This window comes from Adiantum capillus-veneris, chromosome 29 (assembly GCF_014529385.1).
Source record: "Adiantum capillus-veneris isolate H3 chromosome 29, ASM1452938v2, whole genome shotgun sequence".
Classification (NCBI taxonomy): Eukaryota; Viridiplantae; Streptophyta; class Polypodiopsida; order Polypodiales; family Pteridaceae; genus Adiantum; species Adiantum capillus-veneris.
The window spans coordinates 59,267,187-59,279,544 of NC_140959.1; the positions used below are offsets into that span (position 1 = coordinate 59,267,187).

Consider the following 12,358-nt stretch of genomic DNA (forward strand, 5'->3'; position numbering starts at 1 on the left):
CCTTGTGCTCTTCACTGCACTGTTGTGGAATCAACTAGGTCAAATACCCTCAGCTTCACTATCCTGTTGACCTTGTGCTCTTCACTGCACTATTGTGGAATCAACTAGGTCGAATACCCTCAGCTCTGTAGCAACACCGAGTGGAGCACCCTCTGTGGCCCTACTAGGTCAAACACCCTCCAAAGTAATATCATCTCTTCAACAACACTCAATCGAGCACCCTCTATGATCTCGCTAGGTTGAACACCCTCCACCAAGTCGAGCACCGCCAGGTCACAATTCTAAGCCAAAAATAAAAAAATAAGGGTGCTATCTTACCCTTGCAATAGGATGACATCAACGTCGATATCCTGCACCCGCAAGACCTTTCTTGCAATGGTAGCTACTCCAAAGAAGGACCCTATGGACCATCAAGATGCAAGGATTGCATCCCTTGAGGGACCTCATCAAGGAGAATAATCAACTCAAGCAACACTTATGCAAGCTTGAGGAAGCAAAAGAAGTGGAGAGCTAGGCTCTACTTGCGAAAGCACACGAGGTCGAAACCTCGCTCATTGAATATGTCAAAACAACCCAAAAAGAAGTCTAGGTGGAAACACATAAAAAGAGTGACGAAAAAAATTGAGTAGCATTATAAGAAAATCGGCTACAAGAATCCGTAGGCCTCAAGGTCAGAAATGGGGGGTTCCACTCACTATGGTTCACAGATGAGGACACTCTTGAAGAAGCAATCTCCAAGCTCAACGATATTCTCCAACCAATAAATATCAAGCCAGAGACTGTCTCTTGGATCAATGACATGCATAGAAATGTACCACCCGAGCATTGTATCCTCACTTTCAAGGACAAGGAAGAGTGGTGGAAGTTACTACTCCAGTTTCATCTCCTCAAGGGAAAAAAGTTTTGGATTGCTAAAAAATTGACCCCGAATCAACTCAAGGCCAAAGCAAGTGAGCTCAAGAAGGTGCACAAAGCCTGCAAACAAGGTAAATGGGTAGTCTATCGAGGTGGTAAAGTCGTCATCCAAGAGTTAAACTCCCACTTCCCCCCCCCCCCCCCCCCTTCAGATTTTATCCCTTTTCTCTTCCATCACCCTCTCGATGGACCCTGAGGTCCTTACTGATATGTACTTATACTTCATCTCAAAAGCAATCATTGTAATGTTCATGTCTTCGGTCTCATGGGTCATATATAACCTTCATGGATGATAATTCAATCTATCTATCGCTACAAACCCAAGGTATTCATTGTTATGGAGCAAAGATGGCTAGTTTCACCACTCATTGAAAACCCAAACAAGAGATAAAATAGCTTCTACTTCACAAAACCAAGGATCCCAAAGGTTTTTGGGTATTGATGGTTAAGAAGGGCACTTGGGTGTTTATGCATCCCTCTACATTGGGATGAGTGTGTGTGTGACCATAGAGTCTGTAACCTACCTCACCTTCCACCCTCTTGCCCCTCTTATAGACAAACCCCCGAGCTCAATTCAGAGAGTGGCGCCTGGCCTCTAGACACTACATTACTCCCCCCTTGGAAATTTCTTTTGTCCTCAAAAACAAAAGTGGGAATTTTTTTTTTAAGAACACTAATGTTTTTCCAAGTGGAACCTTTCTTATGTCTATCTTTCCACTGGACTAATGCTTGTCGATGCACATGATCACACATACAAAGATTGTGATAGTCAAGAATGTACTCAGGTTCATGCAGCTAGGTTAGAGGTTCAATGAAATCAACCAAAATCTACTGGTCAATGACATTGTTTTCCCTATGCAAGCATTTACGTAGATGACTTACATGAAAACCGGATGAATACGAGAGTGCACAAGTAAAGAGAGTTTGTAAGCCATATCCCCAACTTGCTTGAGTATCCTAAAAGGCCCACAATATCTCGGAGATAATTTAGGTGTTGGACCAATTTTCAGACTTTCTGAATGTTCTGGCACACATAAAAATACATCTTCCCCTTCCACGAAGGTTACTTGCCAACGTTTCTCATCAACATACTTTTTGTATCTATCTTGTGGTTGTTCAACATTTGATAAGCAAGTTTTAGCATATCCATTTGGTCTTAGAGAAAATACTCACCCTAATAAAGTTTCTCAATTGACAACCCCACCATAATTGGTGATCTATGTTGAAAACCAAACAAAAGGATGAAAGAACTAAAACCACTCGTGACATGCTTTGCACTATTATAAGCAAACTGGAGAATAGGGGAGATAATCTTCCCAATCTGACTGTTTGTTCCTAACGTATGCTCTTAGCATATCCTCTACCATTTGATTAATACAATCAGCCTGACCATCCATTTCAAGATGATTTGTAGTACTGATGTTGAGTTGTATACCCAACTGTTTAAACATATCCCTCTAGAAATTATTGTTAAAATTGGGATCACCATCACTCACAATATTGTTGGGCAACCCGTACAACCTATACAGATTGTCAACAATTAACTTAGCTAACTATGAAGTTTCACTTGGATTTGATTGGAATAAATTTGCAAAGTTTAGTCAACCGTTCTACTACTACCCATCCCAAGTCATGATCTTGTATAGTGGTTGGTAAACCCACAATGAAATCCATAGAGATACTTTCCTATTTACCATTGGTAATCTCCAAAGGATGCAAGAGACCTCATGCTTTCGGGTGCTCCACTTTATTAACTTAACTTTTTTGGCAATGCAAGACATAGCCTTGAACATACCTGTATAAACCTGGCAAGTAAAATTATTGTCGTACGAGTGCATAAATTTTCTTTATGCATGGGTGCCCTGTACTGGGAGTGCCATGACATTGAAAAAGAATTTGGCGCCAAATCACGTGCGTTTGTTGGTACACAAACTCTCCCCTTGTGGAGTAGGTACCCATCATCTATGGAAAAATTCTTTCATCTATGCAGCTCATCACTCAAAAGAGGAGAAGTGGGCGTGGAGGAAAAAGGCACAAAGCCAACAGTGGAGTGAGAACGATCCCTCTTTTGCACATGGCTCCACACTTTGGAGTATGTTTTGTCATGCTCGTATTTGCCCTTAAGAGATTCCAAAAACTCACTTCGAAGCTCTATAAAAAGAAGAGAGTTGATCTCATACATATGATTAGGAGCATCAGCTACCACATTGTATCATTCTTTACAATTACCATAGCTTTGCATCATAATCATGAAGAATCTCAGTCCACCTGGCCTTTCAATCCTTCAAATCTATTTTTTGTGTAAACCATTTCATACTTTCATGGTCAAACACGATCTCAAATTGAGCCCCATACAAATACTTTCACCATGTTTTCAAAGCAGACACTGTTGCATAGAGTCCTCTTTCATAAGAAAGATAATTATATGGTGGAGAATCAAGTTTATTGCTTTCAAATGCACTTGGATGTCCCTCCTGCAGAAGGATTGCTCCAATAGCACAATTACTAGCATCCATTTCTAGCACAAATGGTTTTATAGGGTCCACAATAGCTAAAATAGGAGTTGTAGCCAATGCGAACTTGAGAGCGTCGAAACTTTGTTGTTGAGATTCTCCCCACTGAAAGGTTTTCCCCTTGGCTTTTAGTTGGTCCGTCATCTGAAAAGAAATACAAGCCTAGTTTGTAACGTGCCGTCACTGAAAACCTGCAAATCCCAAGAAAATCTGAAGCTCTTTTAGATTTTTGGGAGAAGAACAATATCCTAATGGCATCCACTTTGGATTTATCCATATGGAAGTCGATAGCTAAAATTACATCCCCCAAATAGTGAATTTTCTCCTTGAGAAAATCACACTTGGATTCCTTGGCATATATTTTGCTTTGCTATAACAACTAAAACACCTCCTTTTGATGTTGTAAGTGCTCTTTCTCAGAGGCACTATACACGAGAATGTCATCAAGAAAAGTGATAACAATTGTGCCCAGATATGGTTTCAAGACACTGTCCATAAGTGTAATGAAAGTAGATAGCACATTTGTCAACCCACAAGCATAACCAAAAACTCATAGTGTATTTACCTTGTTTGAAAAGCAAGTTTGGGTATGTGAGCAAGCTTGATGCATACTTGATGATGCCTTGACTGAAAATTTATCTTCACAAAGATACGAGCATGGGTGAGTTTATCAAATAACTCATCCACTCATAGCAATAGATACTTGTCCTTAACAATAACTGCGCTCAGGCATTGATATTCTACGCACATATGCATACTATCGTCTTTCTTCTTCACCAAAAAAAATGAAAGAGGTCCATGGTGAAGAATTGGGTTGTATGAACCCTCTACTGAGGTAGTCATCAAGCTAATGTTCCACCTCAATAGCTTCAAAATGACTCATTCTGTAGGATGGTTTACTTACGGGCTTACTGTCTGCAACTACATCTATGAACCCTCTACTGAGGTAGTCATCAAGCTAATGTTCCACCTCAATAGCTTCAGAATGATTCATTCTGTAGGATGGTTTACTTACAGGCTTGTTGCTTGCAACTACATCTATGACATGTTGCAAAACACGTGTCGACGATAACCCTAGTGGAAAATCATCTAAAAACATATCCTTGTATTCCATTTATAATTCTTTTAACTTACTAGCAACATTTTCTAGTGAGAGAGAAGGAGCCATAGATGGACAAGAAGAGAGAGAGAAATGCGGCGTTGAGGAAATATCACTTAAAACATTATCAACATTTAACAAAAAATGACACAACAAGTAACACAAAAAGAGTTCTTCTATTTCATCTTGAGAAGTGAGCTTTATAAGCTCGGATGTACCAATAAGTGGCGAGGAAGAAACATGCTTCTTCCCCAAAAATAGCACGTGCATTCAAACATTAAACTATTATGCTCATAGCTACATTTTAGTGACGACCCTAACCCATAACCTGTCCTGACTAAAAATCACATCTAGCCGATCCATACTCATGACTTGGAAATTCAAGGATGTGTGATACCCTTCAGTCTTCAACTATACATTCTTGACCTGTGTATCCCACACCTTAACATCATGGCCATTAATAACGACTACCTTGTAGCAGTGGAAACTAGGAGTCTAGAGAAAATTGATCCATTTCAATAACTTATAGTTAATAAAATTGCGTAAAGCACCGTCGTCTACCAAGATTCTCACCTTGTGACCCTGGATAAACCCATGTATGTGCACCAGCTTGTGTGGACCAAAGGTCGGCTACCACATTGAGTTCGTAATACAACACTCATGCACAACTTTGTGTTACTTCCACATCGAAAAAGCAAGAGGAGGACTCGAGAGGTAGTAATCGCACCATGTGCACCACTTTCTCTTTATCTTGGGCAGCAGATTTGTAATTGGGACAAACCTTTTTGCTGTGTCCTCTTTTGAAACAGTTAAACCATAGTCTTTTTCTTCCTTGCTTTCTCAAACTCTTCACTAGAAAGATGACACCTAGGCCCCTTGGCTTCTTGGATGGATCAAATGTAGCTACTATAAATTCTCTTATTATGCCCATGAGATGTTCGTGCATTTGCATGTGCAATGTCAGACACATGAGTGTTATGCAATGCTTTTTCATCAAGATCATCCTGTATGTGTGCTTGCACTGTAGCTTCCCAAGCGTCTTGAGGTCCTGGGTTTTAATACGCTTCTTAAGCTATGGTGTTAACCAACTAATGAACCCATGCACTTGTTGAGAGGTGTCTAGACCCTCTAGCTTGAGAATCACATCACAATAGTGCAAGATATACTCCAACAGTATCTTATGCTAATGCATAGAGCACTTGTCCCATGGAGATCAATTTCTGTCTGCTCCATTTTCGGGCACAAATTCCTTTTTGAACACATCCTCGAAGGCTGCCCAAGTTTGTGGTATGATGTCCTTCTCCTTGAGCGGCATCCACCATTTATAAGCCTTATCCTCTAGTGTTAAACTTGTTTGCGGTGCCTTGACTACATCTGGAGTGCATCTAAAATCGTGAATACCATCTGATTTGTTGAAAAATATATTCACAATATCTTTGTTGCGCTCCTTTTTCTCTCCTCAAAAAATCGGTGGCTTGGTATTCTTCAACAATTCATTTACTTGCGAAGGTGCAACCCGCCCCCCCGATTGGAGCCTTGCTTATGTTGACTAGGGGTGCTCCTGCCCCGGGGGATTCACTATGGATTTCCGTATGGTAACACGTGAGTGTACAAGAGGGGGGTTTTTAGAGGTCAGACATAAGCGTATACAATAGGGGTAGCCCCCCATTATTTCATGCTCGTACCGTATGCATAAGGGAGGGGGGGGGCCTACCCCGTGGGGGGGGGGGGGGGGATATTAAGTGGTTATGCCATTAGACACATACCCTAACAAGCCAATTAAAGAATCTTTCACATGAGGGTGTTGTTCTTGGTATTTCAAAGAGTTAATTCACTCCACTAGCAAACTAAGATAGCTATATCAATGAGAAAATATGGTACCTCCCTGTCCTTTCCCTTAGCTAACATCTTTAAGACTAGTTCAACAAGCTTCTAGATTTGTTGGGGTTAATGCTACCATAAACTTGACTAATCTTCTTCTGTGTAGTCAGTAGGCATCAATATCTTGGACATTCAAATCCTCATTAGCCTCTTCAACATCATCTTCATCAATACCACCGTCTGCATAGCCCGTGTCTCCACATCTGCACCCTCATTTTATTTATTGTTTTCTTCTTACACATCGTCCAAGTCACTCTTCTCTTCTTCTTCTTCTATGCAAACTCAGTAGCAACACCAATGGCATGATCAAGAGCTTCTCCTGCACCCACGATACCAGCTTTACAACCATCATTGTAATCTATAATAAGTTTCCCAATCTTTGCCAATCAGCGGATGCAAGTTGAGGGTGTGTCTCCAAATGCAATGTTGTCTCATGGAGTGCATTGATTGGAGGATATGTCCAACAAGGTTAGGGAGATTGTTTGTCTCTTTGTGGGTGCCTTGGTCGTCATGTATGCCAAACGTGATGCACTTCATAAAGCACAGAACGTGTTTGAGGAGCTTCCTATCGAGGATGTCATCTCTTGAAATGTACCTATTGCGGGGATATGCACAACTTGGGGAGGTCCACGGAATGGAGGCAAGGGTGGCAAGCATGGGGTTTCCCCTATTCCTCGGAGATGCAACCACCATCGCTTGATCGACAACATGGCAAATACCCAAAAAGTTATCTGCAAAGACGCATGTCGGCAATTGTCACAACCGTCACACACACATACACATGTATCGGTGGTAAGAGCGAGCAAGAGCTAGTAGATGTAACTTTGAGTAGTACCCTTTTTGGCATGGGCGACACTGAAAGTAAGAGCTGAGTCGCACCCTGTGCGAATGGGGGGAGTGGGATGAAGCAATTACCCAAGCTTAGTAAAGCCGCTTTCTCTGCCTCGGTTGTAGAAGCCTTGCTACAATTCTGTTAGAGCTATGAGAAAGGGAGGGGATACGCTATATTTCTGCAGACTCTCGCTTCTCCTTGTTTCTCAAACCATCTCGCCCTGCACCCCTCCCACAAATGGAGAATATTGGGAAAGGGTTTTAGAGCCGAGTCGCACACAATGTGAGTAGGGGCAGTGGGGGGAAGAGAGGGATTCAGGTCGCACCCAGCGGTAGAATATCAAAGGTCAAAATTGATAGAAAATATTGGGCCATTTTGATTGGGCGAGATGGTTCGAGAAACAAGGAGAACTTGCACCCCTCCCACAAATGGAGAAACCTTGGGAAAGGGTTTTAGAGCCGAGTCGCACACAGTGTGAGTAGGGGCAGTGGGGGGAAGAGAGGGATTCAGGTCGCACCCAGCGATAGAATATCAAAGGTCGAAATTGATAGAAAATATTGGCCCATTTTGATTAGTTCTCCTCTCCCCGCCCTACGTAGACTGACGCACTGTCGGTGTTTCTCCATCGCTGGACCCCTACTCCCGCGCAAGCACAGTTTCTCTCTTTGAGCCTCTCTCTCTCTCACACACATACACACACGCGTGCGCGCGCACGCATACACACACACACACACAATAAACTTTGTGCTGCGAGTAGCAGCATCGCGATGGAGGACGTGTGTGAGGGCAAGGACTTCAACTTTTCGCTACAGGAGGAGAAGGTCCTAGCCCTTTGGAAGAAGTTGGATGCATTCAAAAGATAGTTGGAGCTGTCTGAGGGCAAGCCCGAGTACATCTTTTATGATGGACCGCCCTTTGAAATAGGTCTCCCACATTATGGACACATTCTAGCTGGGACAATAAAGGATATTGTTACATGGTTTCAAACAGCAAATGGCTGCCATGTGACTCGCCGGTTTGGCTGGGACTGCTATGGACTCTCAGTTGAGTTTGAAATCAACCAAAAGCTTAACATCAAGAGCACCAAGGATGTGCTGAAATGGTTTGATCTTGTGTGGATCTTGTGCGCGGAAACGGTTTGATCAATAAGCCAGTAAATGGATCTGATCAGACCAGTGGGTTTGACTCTACAAGGCCAATTCTGGATGCTAAGGAGAGGGCATCCTCTCTCCAGAAGAGGTGTGCTGATTATGGCAATGGCAGGCAATAGCAGAGAATCGAGGGATCGGATCTAGCTACGACAAACAATGGTCTTGGCAATTGTGTCGAGCATGTCACTGTTATGTACCACACCACTAATGGGACTGGTGTTATGTGTGAGGGCAATGGTCTAGATTGCAACAAGCCTAAGGCTGAATGGCCTCGGATATCCGTTAGCCTTTCCCGGAAAGAGAAGGAGGAGGATTTTCTTCTTTTTAAAGGCTCAAAACTTCCACAGCGGCCTAAGAAACGGCTCAAAGTGGTGGACAAGGCTCTCTTGGTAAGGCATCTTGCCAGTTAGAATATCTCATCAACACTGTTGAGAGTGTGTCTTAACTGTAATTATATCTCCTTGCAGTTTTGCACTCCAGGAAATTGGCTAAGTGATATCTCACGTGGTCGCTACGATGTGAGAGAGAAGAAAAGCACAAAGAAGGTATGTCTTTACAAGTCTTGAGAAGCAATTGCTCTATTTTCCTACTTCTTGCTTTAGTTATATGTTTCTTCTTTGCAGAAACCTCGAGGTCTCAAGGCTATGGACAATGTAGAGTCGAACTCAGAATAGCTTTTGAAATTCAATAAGAGTTTTCAGCACAAAGAAGAGGTTTTATATTGGAGGAATGTATGGTGTCTCAAGCATGACTTTTGGGGTCGCACTCTTTGTAATGTTCGACCTTATGGATGGATGCACCCTCATGTAAAGTTGTGGTTGCATTTGTCCTCTTCTTCATGTACTCATCCTAGTGATCTGTAGAGCTGTCAGCATGTCTAGCCATGTTGATTCCGCTATTCTTGCATGACAGGCAGCTAGAGTCAGTAAGCTGAAGGCTAGGCTACCTATGCCTTCCTTTTAGTGGCACACACAACCAGGGTGCCACTAGGTATATTGAGAAATTGGAGCATTCTCTTGTAAAGTTGAAGACAAAATCAGAGACACCTAGAATGGGTACTGCTCTGATAAATTTTGTTCATGATGTGAAACTAAATTATATATGATGGTTATAATCATACTGGCTTCAAAGCCAACGCATTTTATCAAATTTGTGGCCTTCTTGGTTTTACATAGTTCAAAAAATGAAGATTCATAATCAGTGAAATAAATCTGTAGCTCATAGCTAGTTTGCAAGAGCCTACATGTAGAGATCAAGGACTTATAATGAGTTTTAGGCTTTTGCTATCCCATCGAGTTCTCTGTGATTCTTCCTTTCTTCATGTATGGAGGAAGCTTTACTTATGGGCCATATGTGGTTTTATGTTTTACAATTGGCAAACCTTGTGATGCTTTTCAAAGAGATTGCTACGGAGTAATGGAAAGCGAGTTTGGACAACTATTGTAAGTGATTGAACATTATGCTCAACAAATAGATGTGCTCGGTGCTTGATCAATCTGTTTACTTTTCAGGTTCCTGCTTGATAAAACATCTGGTACACTGAATGCAAGGGGCTTGCTCTGACGAGGTCAAGCAAGGTTCAGATGGTATTGGGGATACAACTGCAGTACATACTGTAGGCTTGGAGGGGCTTTTGCATCGATAAGGTCTTTCTCTATGAGGTATGTTACGTGTTGTTACTGGAAATGGTCGGATGACTTGTTTCTCACTCGGTAAAAGTTTGGATTGAAGACAAGTTTTCTATTGCATTTTGAGGCATGACACACAAGGTACTCATCAGCTGTTTGCACAAAGCTAGCTTCAGTGTTGCTGTGTATCAGTATATTACCCTCTGCAACATAGTTGTCAATACTAGGTCATTGGTATTTGAGGGTAGCAACCTCATTCGTCCCTTTCTCTTATTTGTACATTTGTCAATACTAGGTCATTGGTATTTAAGGGTAGCAACCTCATTCGTCCCTTTCTCTTATTTGTACATTTCCTTTTTCTTTGCTTTTTATTCCTGTGTTATCCCCTCTAGAAAAATTGTCGTCAGCCTACCTCAATGAACAGATGAGGTGGATTCCTTGTGATTCGGTCTTCTTGGCTTGTTGAATCAATGTTGATAGCAGTTGCAATAGAAAGAAGGTAAGGATTATACATTCTGTGCTTCAGTGACACGAATGCAGGTGAAGGTGGGTGATTGGTCTGACGGGGTGGTTGGTAGTGGCTACAACAGGAAGTACAAGATTTTACATCCGCTCTCCAGACTGGAGTATTTTCCATTATTTCAACTAATCTATTCTTGTAAATTAGCTCTCGAGTCTCCATCAATGATGTGATTTAGCATGAGCCTTTGGTGCTAATTGGTGAGTTAGAGAGAGAGAGAGAGAGAGAGAGGGAGGGAGAGAGAGTTTTTGCACACTCTCGCAGTAAGGTTTCTTTTGTTTAGTGGGGATGTGGAAGTATTTTTGCACTGTCGAAGATGTAAATGGCATTTTCTTCCAGTGGTAACTTTTCAAGAGGATTTCCACGAACAGGAATGGTGCGACTAGAAAGGCCTCCTTCTTTGAACTCCAGCTCATCTCCAACGACTCCCCGCCCTAAGGCCATACCTACGGCGCCTTCGCTAGGCAGGCGAGCAAGTCGGAATGGAAAAGTTGACAATGGAGGTTGTTACTTTATCATCGAACTGTGCATTTTGCATGACAGAACTTGCATTATCATTGAGTCAAAAGAAAGAAGGAAAGTACAGTAATAAGATTTGATTAGGTTCAATTTTCATTTTTATGTAGTACATTCCTCTTCAAAGATATCTTTTTCATGTCCTTTCGGGGCCTCCTTTCCATCTCTTAAATCTTAAACTCATGCAAGTCTACGTTGAGTGTCAGGAAGAGTAAGAGTTGTTGTGCGACTTAGGCCCAGGAACTCTGAGGAGCTAAAAAATGATGTTGATTTTACTGATTATGTGGAGTTGATGCCAGAGGTCTTCTTCTCATTCCCTACCTTGTTGCTTCATGGGAAACTTTACCGGCATTAGCTCAAGACAAGTTCTATATTGTGCCAATGCCTTGTCTTAATCGATCTGTCTTTTGCACTAGTCACAGCTGAAGCGACTCAAGCTGAGGAAGAATAATTGGGACTGTGAGACGTTCCAGGTGATGAGACTCTGAATGAAACTGCTTCTCAAAAACGAGTCTATGAAGTAGTGGCAAAGCCTGTGGTTGAGGTCCTTCATTGCCCCCTGCCATTTTCAACCCATTTTGTTCAATAGATAGTGTTATAGACAGGGAAATAGAGTCTTTGGGTGCTTGTTCTTCGTGTCTAAAGATATTTGCTTAGATGTTGGTTTGGCTTGTGATAGTGGCCTGTTTTGCAAGATATTTTGTATGTTATGTTTAAAACTCTATCTGATTGTATATACTTGGCATCCCTCTTCTTTTTGCCTGCAGAGTGTGCTAGAGGGGTATAATGGCACTGTCATGGCATATGGTCAAATAGGCAACAGGTAAAACTTTCTTTCACCCTTGGCAAGCTTGGGGAGGAAGATGATGCCGACCGTGGAATCATGGTTCGAGCCATGGAGGATATTCTTGCAGATACATATTCTGAGCAAGGTTCAGTAACAGTCTCATATCTGCAGGTGACTGCTTTTGGCCTCAGTTTACTCCGTACATGTACATGCTTTGTAATCTCCTTAAACCAAAGATACCTTAAATACATTAGTCTTCTTGAATGTTTGTGTTCCTAGAGAAATGCCTTTCACCTGTTAGTTTTGCAACGATGTATTGTGGTGCGCAGTTGTGCTTCATTTTGAACTTGTTAGGGTGTATAAAATTAATCAATTAGCTTCAAAAGGAGGGCACCTCCCAAGAGCCTAATACTGGTTTATAGTGTACACCTTTTAATGAATCTTTGAGTTGCAAATACTGCTGTTTTGGGCCAATGATTCGCCCCACCCTTGACTGCATGCAGCTCCTATATCTGG

The 12,358-nt window shown here is 42.0% G+C and overlaps 1 protein-coding gene and 1 pseudogene across 1 annotated transcript; both read left to right on the forward strand.

The window, feature by feature from the left end:
* The first annotated feature begins 8,354 nt into the window (after nt 1-8,354).
* Nucleotides 8,355-9,065, forward strand: LOC147419267 (uncharacterized; annotated as a pseudogene).
* A 55-nt stretch (nt 9,066-9,120) lies between these two features.
* LOC147419268 (uncharacterized) lies at nt 9,121-9,954 on the forward strand. Its single transcript, XM_086505600.1, has 5 exons — nt 9,121-9,197; nt 9,304-9,316; nt 9,432-9,446; nt 9,790-9,833; nt 9,903-9,954. The coding sequence occupies exons 1-5, from the start codon at nt 9,121-9,123 to the stop codon at nt 9,952-9,954; spliced, it is 201 nt and encodes a 66-aa protein (XP_086361726.1).
* The last annotated feature ends 2,404 nt before the right edge of the window (nt 9,955-12,358 follow it).